The sequence below is a fragment of the Lepisma saccharinum genome, chromosome 5 (genome assembly GCF_977018435.1).
Source record: "Lepisma saccharinum chromosome 5, izLepSacc3.1, whole genome shotgun sequence".
NCBI classification, from domain to species: Eukaryota; Metazoa; Arthropoda; class Insecta; order Zygentoma; family Lepismatidae; genus Lepisma; species Lepisma saccharinum.
This window is the reverse complement of record NC_139233.1, coordinates 50,626,659-50,647,780: the sequence shown is the minus strand read 5'-3', so window position 1 is coordinate 50,647,780 and position 21,122 is coordinate 50,626,659. Positions and strand designations below refer to the sequence as shown.

Genomic DNA, 21,122 nt, shown 5'->3' with positions numbered 1-21,122 from the left:
TGAAAGACTTTTAATTTTTTCACCGAAGCAATACATGTATTTGTAGGTGTGTGTACATACACACACACACACACTTTAAAGCTAATTTTATCCTTTTGCAAAACTTCTAACCTAATTTTTTTGCCTTTTTCAGAAAAAGAAATTTGAAATCAGAACACTGGTGCGGCCTGAAACAAAGAAGTTTACATTTTACACAAGCAGCGATGTTAAAAGCAAGCTTCTTCTGTTGCTGTGTCGGGTCACTCACCAGTTCAACATGGCGATGCAGGCTCATTTAATGACAAGCTCAAATTCTGAATTGGAAGGTAATTGCATTTTACTTTTGATGGGTTTCCTTAAAAAAAAAGTATGTGTGAAATTGCTCAGTTAAAGTTCCTTGTGAGCAACGGTTTTATTTTTTTTTTTTGTATACTTGTAATACACACCTAAGATTTTCCCATTACTTCAGCAATTTTTGCACTAGTGATTAATATTTGTGTCCACTACTCATTGGTTTTTAAGCATTGTAGGGCAAGTTTGTGCTCTCCACACCCCTCCTTCAGGGGTAAAATACAACCGCTTTTAATGAAAAGTCAATGATGATGCCAAAAGTGGATGCACCCAAGCCAGCTCCTCCATAACCCCCCCCCCCTCCTTCAAGATTTGTTACTAACTAAAATTAGACCCCAAATATGCATTTTTTTCATAGGACTGTAACCTTCAACAAAAACAAGCACATCTATCTCCTCACTTACTTTTTTCCTAGTTATTTGTTTTTGCAAGACAAGTTCTCAAAATTTTTCAAAATAATATGTAAATCTTTTCAAGTAAGTGGAAGTCTAAATTGGAGAAATTAAGTTTCACCTCAGCAGAAATTCCTCACCTTTGCTTACTAATATGTGCAACATTTATCAGTTGTCATTCTGGAGTTATATAAAATTTCTAGAATGCATAGGCAATTTTACAGGATATGACATTTTGCATTGGAAGTCCACAGCTACTAATTGAAAGATTAATGAAAATTTTTAGGTTAAGTTCCAAGATAATTAGTAACCTCCCTAACCTCATGTTAACGTCACAACTCAGAGTTCCAGGTATACCAGATTTGTTTTTCTATTCTTAACACATTACTCATTGTTCTAATGGAACAATGAATATCCACCAAACCGATATAAAATTCCATTGCACAACAGCTCTTTGAGAGCCAGGGCTTTGCCAGCAGCTGTTTTTTTTTCATCGGGTGATGTGTGTTTAGTGCATTCATTCCCATTGTCACTGTTCCTGGCTTTCAGACTGGAGTCCACTACTCTTAAAGAAGCTTCCCCATTGCCCTCATGATTCTCAGTCAACTCTGAAATTTTGGAGCTGCCACCAGGGATCTAATTGGAAACTCTTCCAAAGATCACATAGCTATGTTCTATGTTGTTGCTTGCCAAGCCTGTATATTTAGATGTAATATATATAATATATATCTCATTGCCATAGACTACCTCTTGCCATCAGTAGACTCTTGATTTAGGGAACTAATTCAAATCAAGTAGCTATTGTTCTTTAAGGATCAGTTTCTTTACTTCGATAACTTCACAACAGATATCAGGATAACTTCCATGAGTTACAAGTAGTAAACAGCACCTATGTTCTTCTTAAAGGTTTGCATGACCCCTTTTTGTAGATTCAAAATAATATAAAAGCAGTTATTTTAAGTGAGTTTTATTTTTCTGGGATGTTTCATTTTGATTTCCTAGAACTTCCTCAAGCTTAATGGCTAGTCACTCTACACTACACTAGAGTGACTAGAGGTGTAAGGTGTTTTTGTGTGTGTGTGTATCCTAGTGTAAGCTTCAGAAACCAGGATGAACCATTGCAAGTAAAATGAGGACCACTTAAAATAACTATTAAAAGCAACTGGTGGCTGAAAGAGAGAGGACAAGAAAATTTAATGTTTATATGTGACTGCGGCATAGTTCAGTGAGAATGGATATATGTGATGATGGTATGTGGCAAACAAGAAGCAAGAACGTGAATGTGTAACCATGGTAGAGAAAGGGTTAGTCTCTATTGTCTGAAATGGTGTCATTTAAGGGTTGATGTTATCCTCGGGAACGGAAAGAAGTCTGCAGGTGCCTCATCAGGACAATATGGGTCTGGGGTACAACGGTATGTTATGCTTAGCCAAAAAATCTTCAATTAGAAGCATTGCTCTTCAAGAACCTTCATTTTATTTTTATCAGAAAATCACTGCAAGTACATGACACTACTTCACTTAATACTTTTTAGACTATATCAGACTAAAGAATCCACTATGCAGTATGAGAATCAGAATAGTGAGTACTGATATGTTATTGTACTATTGCTAAAGTACTATTTCATTTTGGACAGACGTTGTACATTGTGCTCAGGCACAAAGCCCTGGCCAAGCGCAATCTTGTTACATTCAAAGTTTCTTCTTGGCATTTTCATCCCCTTGTGTTTTGTCCTTTCGTCATTCTCACCTGTTCATCATTATCATTCATAGGGCCCCTACAGAGCCAAATACAATGGTATGCCAGTTTTACATACTCAGATTTTTTGTATTCTCTGTTAATAATTTTTTTCCCAATTAAGCAAATTTTTCTAACATTTTCCCAGACTATACATTTTTCCCTAAGATAAGTTCTTTAGCTATGGCCTGGAAATCATAGAATGGTCGTAAAAATCAACCTATGAGTGAAAATGTTGGGAAACTTTGAAAATAGTTCCATTTTTATTTATTGAATCAGCTTCAATAGAAATGCTCTTGTTTATTTTGTTCATTTATGTTTTACAATTGAATACACTTTATTATCTTGAATAGCAAGTGCAGTTTCAAACTTGTGTATTAGTTGTTAAAGAATATTTTGAAATTTATTGTAAAATTACCTGAAAAAAACATGGAGTATTCAAGAAATTTGTTTGGCAAAAATAAGTGGCAAGTTCTAGTAAGAACCTCAAAATTTTGGTGTTGAACATTGTAAGGATAATTGAAAGAAGTGCAGGCTGGTGTGAAAGCCAGGTAACAGGGTGATGGGACTAAATGTTCTGACGATGTGTATCCCATGTATGCTTAGCAGACCTGCATCCTCAAATGGCTATTGTGTCTGCAGGTTTGGTTTAATTAATCATCATTCACCTGCATTATTTACATTAACCTATGGAGACAATAAAAATGTAACTGAACAAGAAACAATGATAAACATTTGTGACTTTTGTATTGTGTGAGCAAACCAAGACATTAAAAAAGAACATTCTCTGTATTTCAGAAACAGCAAAGGAGCCACAAAACTCAGGGAGAAATGAACTGCCAGAAAGTGGAGGGGAAAATATCTACGTGCACTGCCCATGTCCAAACCTCAGCAGCCAACAAGCAGCAGACGTTAAGTCTGCTTCTGAAGTTGGTAGCTGCCATAGCGTTTCATCACATCACAGCAGAGCAACCCTGCACTCCTTCATCTCGCAGCTGAAACTGTGCGAAATATCACAAGAGGGTGCTGATCTGAAGCAAGATGCTGTGCAGTGTGAGGGTGAGAAGAGAACTACAAACAGTGCAAAGCATAGTGGCGGTAAAACATCTTCCTCCTTCTCGTTGTCAGAAGGAAGGACTGTATATGATTCCTTGTGCTCAATTTTATTCAATGGAGACAGTGCCAATATCCAAAGGAACAATAGTAGAAGCATTAGTGACTTTCGTGGAAGTAACAAGAGTGTGACGATGACTAAAATTAAAAGTGCTCTACATTCGACCTTGAGTAGGACTCTACGAGGGCATCATAGAAAGGTAGCATCGTCGGACAGTACTTCGTTGAAATCTGATGGGTGGACTTCGAACAAGCATTGCCATCAGAAAGTGCATAGTTCAGGCGAATTGGACATTTGCCACAATTGCGTGAATTCTTGTGGACAAATGCGCTTACATGACGCGAGTGTTACATCTCAAATCGCCAGTGAATCAAATCATACTCATTGCATCCACCATCATCGTCATCTGAGTGCAAATGAAGCAGCGAATGTTTCAACGTGTCTCAGTACTTCATCGACTGAGATCCCATATGCTGTAGACCATTCCGTGCGTAGTGGAGAAGTGTCATTTCATGCTAAGTGTGGGACCTATCCATCAAAATTCACCGTCAGCAACAGGCTAGACACAGACAGTGACTATGTACAGTTTCCATTGGATGATAATTATGTACAGTTAAGCTCCAATCCTGTGATTTCATGTTCTTCCTCTCTCAGTTCTTCAGAATCAAAGGACCTAGTGTTGTCATTGCAATCTACCTCTAACTTTAACGAATTGGACAGAAGAAAAAACAACTCCGATAAGAAACCTGTAGCTGTTACATCTCGAAGCACTAGTGGTAAACCTTCTGTACCCTTAACATCGCCTGTCAGGGAAGCCAATGCACGTTTCATAACAACGAAATCTCACATCAATATTCTAACTGCTCATACCTCCGTAGCAACAACAATGACACCAAGTTTCACCGTGCCAACAGTTCAGTGTCAAGAAGCGTCAATAATTGCTCAAACGTCAACCACCAGTTGTGCCCAGCCTTGTAATCTTCAAGTAGGCACTTCTATGGTAGCACCTCAGAACTCTTGCCTCAGTAGTAACGTAGGAAGTTTCTACCCACCTAACAGTTCATCTCAGTCACTACCCAAGGTCAGTACTCTCAGTTCGGAGCGATTCAATGATCCTGGAAGAATGAAGCTACCAAATGTCCCGCCTATTCCGGTCATCACCCGAAACAATTACATAGATGTCCAAGCTTCACGAAAACTGTCTCAACAGTATTGCATGCAGAATTCATCACTAAATCACTCATCAGACTTAATCATGAGGCCATGTGTGTTACACACAGATTCATCTTACACGAAAGCATCACTGTTCATTCCATACCTTCCGAACAAAGGAGCCATAAACCACTTCAGCTCTCACGATATGTATGCAACATTTAGCTCTCAGCCTAGTTTGGCAACAGTGTACACAAATCAGGTAACAAACAGCCAAATACAACAATTAAAACAGCAGCTCTATTCTGATGTGGATTATGTAATTTATCCCATGAAAGAACCAGCCATTAGCAAGCAGGAATATATAGATGCCAAACGACTTTCAGCAATTGCTCAACTCAATGCAGGGCACCGCTCCGTTCATCCAGCATCATCTTACGAGCACTCAAGAAAATGCAAATACAAAAGTACACCAGATATAAATTCGGAAGTCCCTGTATCGTCATCTTTGTCTCCAAATTTCAGTTCTCGCATGAACCCTCAACCGCTATTGGATGCCCAGCTTTCAGCAATGCAAAAGCATTTCAGTAGAGGTTCTTCAGATCATAACATAATGGCCGGTTTCTCTCCTAAATCACGCCTGGATGGAAAGTACATGTCGAACCAGTCTCTTTCTAGCAGCCACTCTTCTTATCCAAACAGCTATTCCACCTACTCCCTTTACTCCTCCACACAGAGCTTGATGAACAACAGTTCTGAAGACATTCTTCATGGGAAAGGTGCAAGGAAGATTCTGGGCAGTGGGAAAACACACAGTGGGAAAAGTTCTGGCACTGAAGATAAGAATGCAGATTCAATGCTTGGCAAGAAGAAATCTAGTAGGAGTGGTAAAAAGGTAAGATATATTTTATCTGCACAGAGAACAATATTAACATGGCAATCTACATACCCTATCCAGCAAGCAGTCAGTAACAGATAGGCTTGCCAACTTTAAAGAATAAAATTCCAGGCCACCACCAGGTGGCCGCGGTGGCTCAGTCGGTAACGCATCTGACTACCATGCTAAAGGTCCCAGGTTCGATCCCCGGCCGGTTCAAATCCGGGAACTTTTCTAACAATGGAAGCGGTCCCGACGCCCACCCAGCGTCGAATAACATGGGTACCTGGGGGAAACCCTGGGGGGTAAAGGCAGTCAGGGGCGTGAATCTGATCACATCACCCCCACTCACAACCGGATCAAGAAAGTGTGGGGCGTTACCCCCACACCCCCTATACACCTTCATGGCGTGGTGCTAAGCACAGGGGAACACTTTACCTTTTTCTTACCTTTTTTTCTTTACACCTTTCAAACTGTGTAGATGTTCTGGAAGACCAACGTTCTCAATATCAGTTGTTATCTGTTTGTGTTCCATTCTGAATGCAAAATTGAATCAACTTGATTAAAATAATCTAGCAACCAGGAGTGCCAACTTTGAAAAACATTGGGTGGGCTCAAACACTTTGAGTTATAAGTATACAAAAAAAATCTCATAAATTCTCCCTTCCATGTATCATGATATTAATGCACACAAACAATACATTCTTGCTTATTTTTTAATCAGTTATTTATTGATTTCAGGAAGCTATCCATCATGAATATAGTAATAATAATAATGCTTAATCTAGACATTCTGGGAGATACCAAACTTTGTCCAGGAAACCGGGAGAGTGAGTTTGATACCAGGAGACTCCCAGCCATTCCGGGAGGGTTGGCAAGCTTAGTCACAGACTATACACTTGATACAATAAATGTGATGAGACATGCACACACACACACACACACCAAAATAATTAGAAATGTTCAGTGCTTTCATCTTAACTGTGTTTGTGGAATGTGCATGTCTTTTGGTCTAACTTTCTGTTCTTTATGACATTTCATCTTTTGCGTAGTGTATTTTGTGGTTTCTAATAAGTTCCATTTTGAAACACATGTACGGTATTAATGTCTTACAAATACAAGTGGTGGCCGAAACTATTAATACACTCTCAACAATTGATTACACATCCATATGTACAAATGAGCACATTCAATGCATCACGTAAAATATCTCCACACCTTGTTCCTCATTGAATGCCATTTTTATGTAAACCTAGTAAAAATTGTTAAAATAACATTAGTAATCATGAGTTGTCACAACTTGCCTATGTTTTTACATCGCCTGCAGAAGTAATTTGAAAGTGTCTGCTGTGGTAACTGGAGCAAGGCATTTTCACACTCCTATGCTATGCATTCTGTTTTCAACAAATAGGTGACACATGGAGTGTTTAACACCTAAGCAACATGTAAATTTTGCTGCTTGAGGATTTTACCAATTGAATGCAGGCTTGTGTGGCCTGTTATGCCACTGTGGTGTGAAACATTGTTGGATTTGCTCATTTCCAAGTGGCATGTGCCACGTGTTCTTTGCCACTTTGGTCTGAAATCTCGCTAAGGGGGGTTTCAGACTGAAGTGACATATGACAAGCGGTAGTTGACAAGTGGCATGCAACATGGGAGTTTCACATCGAAACGACAAGCAGCATGAGCCTTTGCAGACTGTAAAAAATGCATTCACTGTGCATGCAATATCAACAGATCAAGGCAACTAACACATTATGCATTGAATTAATTATAAATTCGTTGCAATTGTTCATCCATGTTAGGGCATTAGTAATTTCATGAACATTGAAATATAGATCATCTAATATCCCTTCCATGTTTTGCCTTGATTGAATTTGCAGCTCTAGAACAGGGCATATGTGTGTGGCACTGAAGCAATTAGAAAATAAGAACAGGCATGCCACCAGACCGTTTACAGACTGTGAATTAAACTTCATTTGACCTATACCATTACTGTTCCCAAGTTTCCTGATTTTGGGGAATTTATGACCTACAGCAGCCACTCTTTGCATAATCAGCAGGCAGTGTTTCTGGAAAATAGCAGTAAAAAAGAACAAAGAATTCATGTATCCTTGAATTGTGGAGTGATTTTCATGCTGAAAACAAGATTAATTGAAAGTAAGATGGCAGATCTGCCACGATGAGATAAATAGCATAGAATTTTTGTAGAAATCACATTTTGAATGCTTGCCTCACAAATATAGATATATGGTGCCAGAAAAGTATATTATGTAAAAATATATAGTCTAGGGCTGAGCCAATACTGATGCCGATGTATCTGAAAGTATCAGTTGGAATTTATTTACCAATACCGCCCAATACTTTTCCAATATTTGGGTCTGTCACGGGGTCTGCAAAAATTACATGTGACACTTTCACTATTATCCTCAAAATTATAAAAATCAAAGCTGTGTGAAAAACTGGACTTAGTAGTTATGTAACATGTAATTCTTGAATATTTTAAATCAAAACTTTTGCTAAATTGACACATACAATTGGAGTGGAATACTTACACACTAGTATTAATCAATATTTTGAGCAACTTTTAATTGTTACAATGTTCAACCATCGTTATCGCTATCAGTGAAAATCAGTAAGAGTATCGACATCAGTGTGGGTATTGGTTCAAAGTGGTATTGGCTCAGTCTTAATGTACTCTAAACAAAAAATATGTAATATCCATCAAAATATGTAACATGAAATTCATGTACATTCTTCCTACATTGGTCATTTTTGCTTGGCTACGTATAAAAGGGGGATATGCAATTAGTAAAACAAGTTTCAATGAAAAAGGAAAGTTTTGAAAAAAATCAAAGGGTATCATACATTGTGCTCTACTGCAAAAATTTTGTGAGAAAAATTCTCTCTCGATACTACAGAACTTGAGCCAAATGACGTTTACTTTAAATATGCAGCCGAAATAGAAAGAAACTTTTCTCAGTACAAGGCTTTGTTGGCTGACAGTACTTATTTTTATTTGAAAATTTACGGAAAGTATTCATTGTACATTGCAACTCAGGGCTCATAAAGTGAACTAAAAATAATATGTGAAAATATATTTATGTTTGAAACAGTTCAGTTGTAAGGACATATTTTCAAATTATAGTGCATATTTAAAAAAAATAGGTAATTTATTTTGCTTATTTTGGTGATTTTTAGGTGATAAAAATCCTTGCCCTAGAAGTTACATAAAAATCATGGCCTGACTGATAAACCAATATGCCCTTATCAAGAAAATACTGATTACTGTATCTTGTACCTACTTTATAGGTACTTTAATGTGCAGTGTATTGTGCACAGTTCCTGTACTATATAATGTAATAAATTCTGGAATATATGTAGAATGGGTTCATAATAGACTTATAATGTGTGTTCTTGTTTTCAGGGTTCTGGGTCATCAGAAGCAGATAAATTACACCGTGGTGATGGAACACTTGATATCAAGACCTTACAAGAGAAGAGCAAATGTATGGATCTTCCAATGATATCTGCACTGTGCAATGACCGATCACTTCTGAACCAGACCAGTTTTGTGGTTCCCCACCATCCGGAAAATTATCACAACACAAAATGGGTGAAAGGGTTACATAGCATGTTCGACGTGAAGAAACATTCATCTAAAATCCGTCCCTCTTCGAGGCATAATTCCGACAAGTGCAAAGGTGCTTCAAGAAGCTCGGATGAGGCAAAGGACCAAAGCAAGCCAAACTCGTCACAAAAGACTGTTCTCCATCAGTGTTTGCAAGATGGGAAATCTTCAAATCAAAATATTCCAGTGCCAGAAGTGAAAAAGAAAAGTAAAATGCCTTCGTTCACATTATCAGGGAAAACATCGTACACAGCTTCATCATGTAAAAAGTATCCGGTGTCTGGTTTGTCTACAAACAAAATCGCAAAAACTTCACAGTGGAGACCATCCTCAACGACACACACCCATCCTTTACAGCATAATCACAAAAGTGACTCATCATCACAGGGTACAATGGCAGTGAAGAAACTTAAAGCATCACCTAGTTCTGTCACGTGAGGTTGTGGACCAATTTGTATATATGTTTTGTACAAGGACGATTTATTATGTGCAATTTTTATGTTGTGGAGTCTGTGTGTAACCGTTGTAAAGTTATTATGTGTGCTCTTGTAAAAAATTAAAAGGTGTATTATTTTTTATTAACAATGAAATGGAATGAATTAAATATTAATAGAATTTAATTTTCATATGCAATTACAGATTAATAGTACATACCCAGCTGGAATTTTTTTCTATAGGTTCCAAAAAACAATACAAGTTTTATGGTTTACTAGAGTGAATTGCACAATCTAGGTGAATGGGAATATACTCCATTCAACTGCAACAAACTGATGAACTGGAATAAGCTACAGTGAAATGTAATCACCAGAGTTAGGATTTTTAGGGGAAAATTGCACTGGGAAAAAGGAAGGAAAAAGGTGCTAAAATAAGACCCAAAAAGGGGCAAAAAAGGTGCTGATAATTATACTACTTATTAAAACTTTCCCTCCTATTTTATTAGTCTAAGCTATTACTCACTGTGTACACATCACACACATAGGTTGTGTTACAGTTATTCACCAGAGTTGGGGAAAAACACAAAGCTGTTGTACCTTACAACATTAAGCATTTCTAAATTTTTAAAAGTGAGTTTGTTTCTTTTTGAAGATAAAATAACTTTATTATATAAGCTGAAGCTTCTCTCTACATCCACAGTAACAAGTGGGGCAAACTTAGTATTCACTTGGAATGGCAACTCTGTGGAAGTGGCAAATTTCACAACATCCAGATTCTTGTCAAGACTAGCCTCAAGTTTGTCTCTGGTAAAACCATCTAACTGCCCCCTTACAGTAGTAAAGATATCCCATTGTTTTTCCTTTTCGATGCCTTGTTCTTCTAAGCTTTTGATGGCTGTAAACAGGTACTTATAGGAATGTACAAATTGGCAAATCATCTATCTTGTCTGGGAGGAGAAGTTGCTGTGCCTTGGAAATTGCACCTGCGTTGGTTGAATCCAGGGAAAGCACAAATTTTTTTCAAACTTTCACAGAAATGCAGCACATTCAATCCATGATCCCCAGCGAGTAATAATGGGGAAATGTGTCAGGGGCAGGCAGGTAGTTTCTCTGTAGGAAAGAATGCGACTTGGGGCCTTAAGGAGAATTTTCTTCAGATCAGATATGAACTCATTTACAATGTTGTATTCGTTCCTAATAGATTCAGAAACCCTATGAAGGGCATGAGCCAAAAAGGCTACATGCTTTAACTTACGGAACAACGGCTTTAATTGGTTAAATGCCGAAAGCATGTAGGGAGCCTGGTCAGTAACTACAACAACAATTTTTTCGAACTTGATTTGATTTTGATTTGAATTTAAAATTTTGGGAGCATCAGCACTTAGGCTATTTTGCTCCCGTCACATTATACGGGATCCAGCCTCTTATCGTTACAAATAACAACTCTAACGTTGCAGAACTAAAATCATAAAATATTAAAATCTTCTGACTTTCGTTAAAAGCTGAGGCTGTAAAGGGGCACTCAGCACACATAAGGACAAAAGAACAGCACAATACAAACAAAATTATACTGGCCATGGGGCCAGTCGCCAGAGCCTCGTTAGTCTTCAGTCCAGGGTGTACTAATGTGGAAGTGAGGTTGACATTTGGGTGTACTACTTGGAAGGTTACCCCTTACACTCCTCCTTTTTCGAACTGGCTACAGTTTTTGACAGAAATCCATAAATGTACTGGCATTGGTTTTCTGCAACTCATACATGTTTAGTAACATGGGCTTAACTTCCTCACCTGTGAGAGGAAAATACAAAATGTTCAAAACATATCATTGCATTGAGTCTGTCACCTCATCCAGAATGACACCTATATTGCAATCTGACACTTTCACCTTAATTTTACGAACAGTTTCTTCATACACTGGTTCAATATAGTTTTTATTAATGAACTCTCATCGGGCACTGACAACCATGTGTACTTTTCAAGGAACCCTTTCAAGGCCGGATGGTTCACCTTGTTGAGTGGAATCCCCGCCTGTGTAAAAGATGCACAAGTCAACATTAAATTCCTTTAAATTTTGGTTCTTGGAATAACACTGCTCAAATGCATTGCGTAAGAGAGGCTGTCGAGATTTACTTCCTTGCAGATTCTTGTTCTTTTGATGCTTAGAGCTGGAAATATGTTGCTGGATGCTGGTGTTTTTCATCTAATGTGATTCCCATATCACAAACCATGCATCGAATAACAGTTCCATCACTTTCTATGAACTCGTGCTTAAATTGTTGAGCCAGACTGAGAAATCAGGATCTGGGCCCTTTCGGCATTTTAAAGTACATGCACCAACAGGATCTAACAGAGTGAAAAAGCAGATAAGGAACTTACATCCACAAACAATATCTGTCGACTGCGCACACATGAAACGTGAAACCCACCACTTCAGAAACACATTGTTGCTTCACTGCTTCCAATACCAAACTGCGTTTTGTTCTTCCTTCTATCTTAAAAAAAAATGAAGGCGATCTGGTGCATATCAGTAGCGGTCTTTCCATTGTTGATTTGAAATAGGCAACAATCAAGCACAGTTTAAATACATTAAATTTCAGTTAACAATGCGAAAACATCTTAAAGACAAAAGTGTCGCGAAAAAAGAAAATAAAAATTCAATGACTTGCTGAGGAAATATATTTAACAACACCAGTAAAAGGACACAAAAAGGGGAGGAAAAACGTTTAAGAACACGAAAAAAGGGGAAAATAGATAAATGTCACAGAAAAGGGAGGGAAGGGGAAAGGTTAACAAAAAAGGGGAAAAAAGGTGCTGAAAAATTAGCTCCATTCTCACATTCAGGCAACATTTCTCACACTGAGTCCTTCCACAGAAGTCTCACTTTCACTACGAAAAAAAAGGTGCGCACCTAAAAATCCTAACTCTGGTAATCACCTTAACTACATACTGAAGCTGATGCATCTGTTATTCGAAAACTGAAATACTTGAACAAATTTAAAGCTACAACACATTCATGCTCAGCAAATACGAGTGAGAATCAAATGAAAACTGCAATTCATTTTTTCCACTATTTTAATGCAGGGATAATGTTTGATTGTACATTATTTTTCTATATAGTCCCCTCTCAGTTCAATGCACTTACGCCATGGGATAGGTAGTGCTTCGATACCGTGTGAGAAAAATTCTTTCGGTTGACTGTATAGCCACTCGTGCAGCACTGATTGGACGTCTTCATCAGACTCGTACCTCTGCCTTCCAAAGTGCTCCTTTAATGGACCACAGATGTGGAAATCAGATGGTGCCAAATCTGGTGAGTATGGCAGATGTGGTAGGCACTTGAAGCGTAGGTCATCGATGATTTTCATGGTTGCACGAGCAGAATGAGGATGGGCTTTATCATGTTGAAGTAAAACACCTGCACTCACAATCCCCTTTGCTTTGTGCATATCGCTGGCCTCAAATGGTTCTTGAGAAGGTCGGTGTAGGTGGCACTAGTCACTGCCGTACGAGGGTGCATGTGGTGTTCCAGAATAGGACCTTTCTTATCCTAGAATAAAGTCAACATGACTTTCCCTGCAGAGGGCTGGCTGTGAAACTTCTTTGATTTCAGTGAAGACGAATGTCGCCATTCTTTGCTTACACGTTTCGTCTCAGGTTGAAAATGGTGCACCCAACTTTCATCCCCGGTGACAATGTGAGCTAGAAAATCCTCACCCTCCTCCTCATAATGCCTCAGCAGCTCTTGACATGCGTCAACCCGACGGACTTTCAGTTCCTGCATGAACTGTCGAGGAACCCACCTGGTGGACACTTTTTCTGTAGCGGACTTTGCCATGCACTGTGTGTTGTACTGAACCGAAACTCATATTCAGCAAGGAAGCCATTTCAGGCAGGGTGACATGCCGGTTTTCCTGAATAAGCCGATCTGCTGCGGCTATGGACTCCTCTGTTACAACTCTCTGAGCCTGACCCAGATGGGGAGCATCAGTCAATAAAGTCGTACCTTCTGCGAGTTTCTTGCACCAATCGTAGACTTGCCACTGTGACAGACAGGCGTCCCCATACTTCGTGTGCATTCTCCGATAAATATCAACCTGTTTCACACCTTCACTCCATAAAAATCGAATAACTCCACGCTGTTCCTGCTTGGTGCAACTGCGTAGTGGTGTGGCCATCTTGAATCAGCTGTTACTCACATCCAACCCCACCTACCGGCACTGCTTCATACTACCAGCTCGGAAAGACGTCAAGGACTGTGTCAGCAAATTTCCAAACACCTGGAAAGAAAAAAAGATTTTTAATGGCACTTTTGCAGTTTTCATTTCATTCTCCCTCGTATGTAGTGTAAAATAAAAAGAAGGTAATATGAGTATCCATATAAGTTCTCCATCAGTGTTTGCAAGATGGGAAATCTTCAAATAAAAATATTCCACTGCCAGAAGTGAAAAAAAAAGTAAAATGCCTTCATTCACGTTATCAGGGAAAACATTGTACACAGCTTCATCATGTAAAAGTATCCGGTGTCTGGTTTGTCTACAAACAAAAAAAAATGCTTTATTTGTTAAAATTATTTGACTGAACACTTCATTCACACTGAAACACTGTCATAAAACCACATTGCACAGTTCTTGTCTCCTCTTCAGATTGGTCCTTCCAATATTTACAAACTTACAACTGCACACAATTCACCAATTGTCATTCGACTTATTTCCAGTACCTTTATTAAGCATTTGATTTAGGATCCATTTGAGCTGACTAAAGTAATTGTGAATTGGAACCAATGGAAACTTTCAGCTCGAAAGTTTACAATTGGTGACTTGTACACAGAAAACAATCCTCTATTCTTACATTTTCTGTTGCACATTTGTCTTTTTGTATGTGGTAGTTTATAAAAAGTGTGCAGCATGCTGGAAGTAATAGTTTGCACATCTTTTAGTTTGATTTTTAAAAAAAACTATAAGACAAGAGTGACCCAGTAGCGAGGATTGGGTACCAAAACTGGGAGGGCAAGGGCAGTTTACTATATCTTGGTAGACAAGGCTTACCATTAAGAGGCCATAGTGTGGGGGTAAAAGTGGCAAAAAGTGTGTGTATGTGGAGGGGGAGACTTCCCCATGCCCGTAATTGCATCCACTGGAGTGGCCCAATTGGTGTCTAAATTCCAATAAAAGCTCTGTCATGGTTAAGTCCAAGTGGATAGAATACCTAAAGGGATGGACAAAAATATGGGAAAAGCCGGAATGCTGTAGCTAATAAGGTGCAGGACCGCCTTTAGCTTCCAAAGCTGCCTGCAGTCTCCGAGGAATGGACAAATAAAAGTCCTGGATGGTGGATAATGGAATCTTGCACCATTCTTCATGCAAAACATGGTCACAATCCTCCTCAGTGTCCGCCTGTCTCTGTCACGCAGTGTACATTTTCGTCCACGCAGGTGTTTAACTGATGATGTCTTTCTGGACACATTATTATGTCATTATGATCTTGGATAGAGTCCCTCTCGATACGCCAAATAATATGGCTACTTTGGTAACAGAAGCGGCTGCAAGGCGGCCACCAACGATTTGTCCTCTTTGAAACAGTGTCAGCTTGGACATGATTCAGTATCAACTGCACTGCATGCTATCTACAGTGCAACTGTTCAAGGAATATGCAACTGTCAACTCCTACCAGTCCGATAGGGTCCTATCTCATGGCGCAAAACAAAAGAATGTCGCACCGCATCCGATTTCAAGTGGAAAAAATGCGTCGATATCATCCGTTCCGATGTCGTGGTGTTTCCATATTTTTGTCCATCCTGTATATGTGTACTGAATATTGGGCAATAACACACACACAAGTCTGTAATTCTAATGTCCTGAGTAATTAAAAAGTCACTTCTTTTTTTGGGATATAGAGTCAATTTTTATTTGGGTTTAACATTGAAGGAGATCAGTTTTGTTTCTTTCTAATATTTTGGATGATAGATATGGCTGCAAATTCTTCAATTGATAGTTTGTGTATGTCAAGGGTCATCTTTCACAAAATCTACAATCCATCACATCAATCAAAATTCATTGAAGGTTATTTGTGGGTAATAATGGTGGAAAGTTATCAATAAGCTAAAGTTCCACAATGTTAATGTTAATTATATGAATAATAGCCTATATCATTGGAATGGATTACTACAGGACCTTACCAATAAGGGAGCAAAGTAAGAATTGATCAAATATTTACTTTCAAAAAATACTGGCAAGGGAATAATGAATGAATGTGAATGAGTTAATATTTTTTTTTTTTGCATTAGCACGTATGCCCCATTTTGCAATCTTGAAAGCATGTAAAGAAAAATACTTTATCGTAAAGAGCCATTTGAGAAAGGTTTAAGAAATGCAAGGTTGTAAAAGGACCTGCACTGGACAACAACACATGTAAAAGGTAAGGAGACGTTAAAAGGTTCCTCAGCAACAGTGTAAGAGGTCTGCTCTTCTCCAAAAGCTGAAAACATTTGTTAAAGCGCTGTCATCATCTCCAAACATGAATGATAAACAGTCGGGAAGATTAAAAGTTTGTCCAAGGAAAGTAAAAAGGGCATGTTCAATAATAATATACTGAACACAAACACATTGGAGGGTCCAGTATTTGCAGCAAGTATCCATGGGTTAAAATGATCTCTTCGTCTTCTTTATGGAAGGGGTGGTAGGAGGAACATCAATTTTTTTTCCAGGCTTTTGTGCCTCCCCAATGGTGTAATGGTAACATTGTCGCCTTGTGATCAAGGGGCCACAGGTTCGATACCCGGTAGAGGCACGTGGCACAGTGGTTCGGGTCACACTTTAAACTGTAGATCCAGTCCCAATTAGCCTTTCTGTGCATAAAGCGGACTTAAAACCACAAATCAATGAATCAATTTTACAACTTGTTTGAATTTAGATCGTTCGGTGGCCAGGGTCGACTCCCACCGCTCCCCTAACTAGGGTTCTGAACTTGATAAGACCAAGAAAGGAAGGTGTTGCAAGCAAAGCGAGCAAGAAAAGTTTACGAATAGTGTTTTTATTTGCATAAAATTTGAAGTTGTGGGCGTTAATTTCCCCCTTGCCCGTCAATGTTTGCGCCCCTAGAAATCATTTCTGTCCAAGGTTTGGGGGGGGGGCAATGACACCCCTGTGGTTGCGCCACTGATATATATATGATCCAGTTACGTGCGGTGACGTCGACACTTGGGGTAGCAATGAGTGACGTGCCCAACGGGTCAAAATTCCCCCCCCCCTCCTTTAGGGCCCAATATTCCTAAAAGAAGAACGTCAAATACAGAAAAAAATGCAAAGTTAGGAATGACTACAAAAAATTGTACACGTAACTTCCACCCACTTTCGAAAATCAAAAACCATTTGATTTGACTACTGAGCCAGAGATGCCGGGTTTGAATCTCGGCTTGGCAATGGGTGATCTTTGTGTGTCCCTTCATCAATTTTATCGTATCGTCTTCGCGATTAGCCAAATATGGCGGAAAGCGAAGTAAAATAAACCAAATCAAAAAATCAATCAATGAATGATTTGACTTGATTCGCTTTTTTGACACATTTGGTTAATCGCGAGGATGATACGACAAAATTAATGAAGGGACAAACACAAAGAACACCCATGTCCAGGTAGGGGTTCGAACCCGGAACTCCTGGTGTTGTAGCGCGCTGTGGTAACCACTCCCCCACGGTTGGTTGATTTGATACTTGATTTGATGTTTTAAGTCCACTTTATACACAGAAAGGCTAATCGGGACTAGACCTATAGTTTAATGTGGGATCCGAACCACTATATATCCGGGACCACTTCCACTCCCCCACGGAGGTCGGCCGACAACAAACATGTGAGGAAGGCGCTAAGTATCGGTAAAGCAAACTGCATTTCTCCTGAGTAGTAATTTTCAATTGAATTTTTGAAATACTTTATATATGATTAACGTTTTTTTCAAAAATTTTGCATTGCCTGATTTCCATAATTTCCCCATCTCACGATCTCGTTACTGAAGGATCCGGCCTCGAGCCCTGGCCTTTGCATGAGTGTTTCTTTGCAACCACTCTTCACCCGTTTAATTTAATCAACGTTCATCGTCATGGCAGAAATTAGGTAAAGCGATGGGAGAGAGAGTCCTCCTCCGTAGTCGAGCGGGTTAAGGCGTTCACTCGTCTTGAGATCGTTCGCTGCGGGACGGCGTAGGTTCGAATCCGGCTCTGGTCGGAATTTATTCGGCCTACGTATAGGGCCGGTGGCAACCCACCATCGTGAGGAAATTGGGAAGCTCCGAGTGAGTGAGCGTAACCCGGTCGAGAAGACCTACAGTAAACGGCTGGGGGTTCGTCGGGCTGATCACCCCCTTTACTGGTCTAAGAACTCCACGCTCCAACAAGGTGACGGCGGAACAGTGTGGGAGGGAGACCAGCAGTCGGTAGGTAAGCCAAGGCCCTTCAAGGTGCTGTAGAGCTGTGGGTTATGATGGGAGAGAGAAGAAAATACAAATAATTTCCTCCCAGTGCATCTGCAGGGCACTGCACTGTGAAATCAGGAGCCTAGAATTCTCTGTTTATGATTGTCCCTCACGACTTTCCAAGCTCTTATTCCGAATAAATCTATACAGCTAGAAAAAGCGATGGGTAAAAAAAAACACCTTTAAACAAATCTTTTTTCTACTTTCTTCAATGATATTCATTTGGCTTTTTGAGTTCTGGGATACATTTTTCATTTCTATTTTTTTCATTATTCACTGCAGGCAGAGTACAACACATAAGAACAAGAATGCACGCTCGTCACGAATTCCGGCCTGAATTGTTCTTTGTGAGGTCCGTTCATCAGTTTCATCATATCATCACTCATCCTCATTTTCGCAATAACCAAATGTGGCAGAAAAGCGAAGTAAAATAAATCAAACCAACAACAAGGATTAGAACGCGCTTTCACTTGCCCAAATAAATACATCCGTATTTATGTTTGTTTACTTAGCTTATCCATTTTTTTTTATTGGAGGCCAAGAGATTAGTATATTTAAATAAAACACTACTAAAACGAGAGCAAGAGAGAGCGTGAACAATTATTTGTTATTTAATCATTATATATTCCATATTTTAAAAAAAAGCATAAATTTTTTGTCTGCACATAAGACGTTCCAATTGCATAAATAATAAAAGTACATCCCATATTATACATACATATTGTACAACGTGTAAAAAGTAGTGTAAATACAGAGAACATAAGTACTGCAGAAAAATTTCTCCTTAGTTCTTTAGAGGATTTACAAAGGAAGCGAAGGGAATCAAATCCCCTATCTATCCTATAGGAGATAGACTGGAGGGCCTGAAAGCACGGGCTTTCAACCATTCGAGCGGGGGCGAGGGGGCAAGGCAGGTAGAGGCAGAAATCTTTCCTTTTCCTTCGGAAACCCGTTTCTACCTGGAACTGTGAGGCGGAGAAAAAGCGAGCTAGGCCGCTGAACGCACCGAGGGACGAGAAGCGCGTGAAAAAAAAGTGTTGCATATGAACTGTGGCTTCAACAAAACAATAAATATTGTGATTTAGAATAATAAGAGATTTGAGATTGATTGATCTATCTCTGCTAGACTAGCTACTCCTCAGTGCACGTCACTGATATGATCTAATGCAGGGACATAGAGTCTGAACTGAAGTACTTAGTATTTATAACTTTTCTCTCTCTGGTGATTTACAATGCATCACAGAAAACAATAAATTTGCGATCGAAGCGAGCAAGTACATTTTTAGATCCAAATTTTGGAAACTGAAAACAATATTGATTTAATATGGCACAAAAAAATTTCATGGGCCGCCATGACATTCTTTCACAATTTTTTCATTTCGGCGTCCAGGGCCAACTCCCTCCGCCCCCTAGATACGGCTCTGAACTTGACAAGACTGTAAAAAAAGCAGACATTGCGAGCGAAACGAGCAAGAAAATTTTACGAAATGTAGTTTTATATGTACAAAATTTGATATCGAGGGGAACAATTGCCCCTATGTGCTCCCTGCAGGTACCCTTGGCCGCCTGGAAGAAATAATGCAAGAAAGACGTGAAAACAAATCCCATCTTAGGTATATTTTGTCCTGCTACTCTTAGATTCTACTATAGTAGTCTTGCTTTCTTTTACCTCAATGTTTGCCCCCCTAGAGATTTAAAGAGATTTCCGTCCAAAGTTGGAGAGGGGCAATAAGAGTATAATATCTTTTAATAACGGCGATAAGATTCGATCCCTCTACACTAAATATCTAGGTGCAAGTATAATAATGTAGGTACATAGACGTCTGGAAGGGGGGTGGGGGCAAGGATGGCCACGCCTACCCCTTAGAAATCAAATGTCAACCTAAAAGTATATATTTCACATGTATAATTTGATTTCAGTCATAGTAATTTACATTAATGCGATAATCTCAAATTCAAGTGGTGTATTTTGAGGGGGCAATACTATTATCGGGGTAATATGCACCATGGAAAAATTCCTTGCTTGTCTCTCCGTGGAAAAAAAAAATCTGCGGACGTCCATGATTAGAGGGGCAACTGCCCCTTGTCCCCCCGTCCGCACGCCTATGAAGAGAAGTCTCTTTTACTCTAGTATTTACTCTTTGATGTTATAAGTAAAACACTTTGTTCTTGAAGAGACTCTTTTGAATATTTTCATAGGCTACACAACTTCTTATCTTCGTGCCTGTTCTGTTGGATGAAGTGTTTTGAGAGTTGGGTTCGATTTATTTCTTCTTCAGGATTTTAACTCGTCATGAAACACTGTTAAAAAAAATAGACATTCTGAATTGTAAACATAATAATAATAAACAGGATTCTTTTTCGCTTGCCTTCTACAGCATTAAGAACCAAATTTAAATTATGATTAACAAAATTTTGAGGTGCAAGTTGTTGGGTTCTTTTTTGTACGTACATCGATTTCCCGGCCAACGTTGCAATCCGTACTTATTAATTTCTTTTTGTTTTGTCACGGGTCCGAATAATTTTGTGGGGCCGAGAAACGCTTGCATTTTGTTAATTAACCTTTAGAGCGTTTTCATTTGATTTAAGCCTGTAACAATTTTAATTTTATATTTGTCCATTACCATGTTTGATATTTGTTTTATGCAACGTGAGCAGCATAAATCGAAAGAAAACGTCAAAACAATCTGCTCAGAACCTCTGCGCCAACACGAGAAAAAAAAAATAATGAAGATAGTCATGGACAATTTTGCCGAAAACTGCTTGTGAATCCCACTCTACCCTTAGACTGCCAAGCTACTCTCTCATATAAAAATTGTTTACTATTAAGTGAAGGGATATCTGAACAAATTATAAATATGAATACATCACAATCAGGCCGAGCTCTCAATTTTTCTCGTCTAGAGACATTCTCATCAGTGGCGTCTCCTGACCCTGAACTTAAGGCGTTGGCAAAGGAATGTTAACCCCTCCCCCTATCATTTCTGTGAACAA

The 21,122-nt window shown here is 39.0% G+C and overlaps 1 protein-coding gene across 1 annotated transcript in view; it reads left to right on the top strand.

The window, feature by feature from the left end:
* Positions 1–9,823, top strand: part of ex (FERM domain containing expanded) — a 52,157-nt gene extending 42,334 nt beyond the window's left edge. Inside the window, exons 9-11 of the mRNA XM_083122529.1 lie at positions 134–305; positions 3,258–5,620; positions 9,030–9,823. Of these exons, the coding sequence (XP_082978655.1) occupies positions 134–305; positions 3,258–5,620; positions 9,030–9,671 (3,177 nt within the window). The 3' untranslated portion in view covers positions 9,672–9,823. The remainder of the gene's footprint in view (positions 1–133; positions 306–3,257; positions 5,621–9,029) is intronic.
* The last annotated feature ends 11,299 nt before the right edge of the window (positions 9,824–21,122 follow it).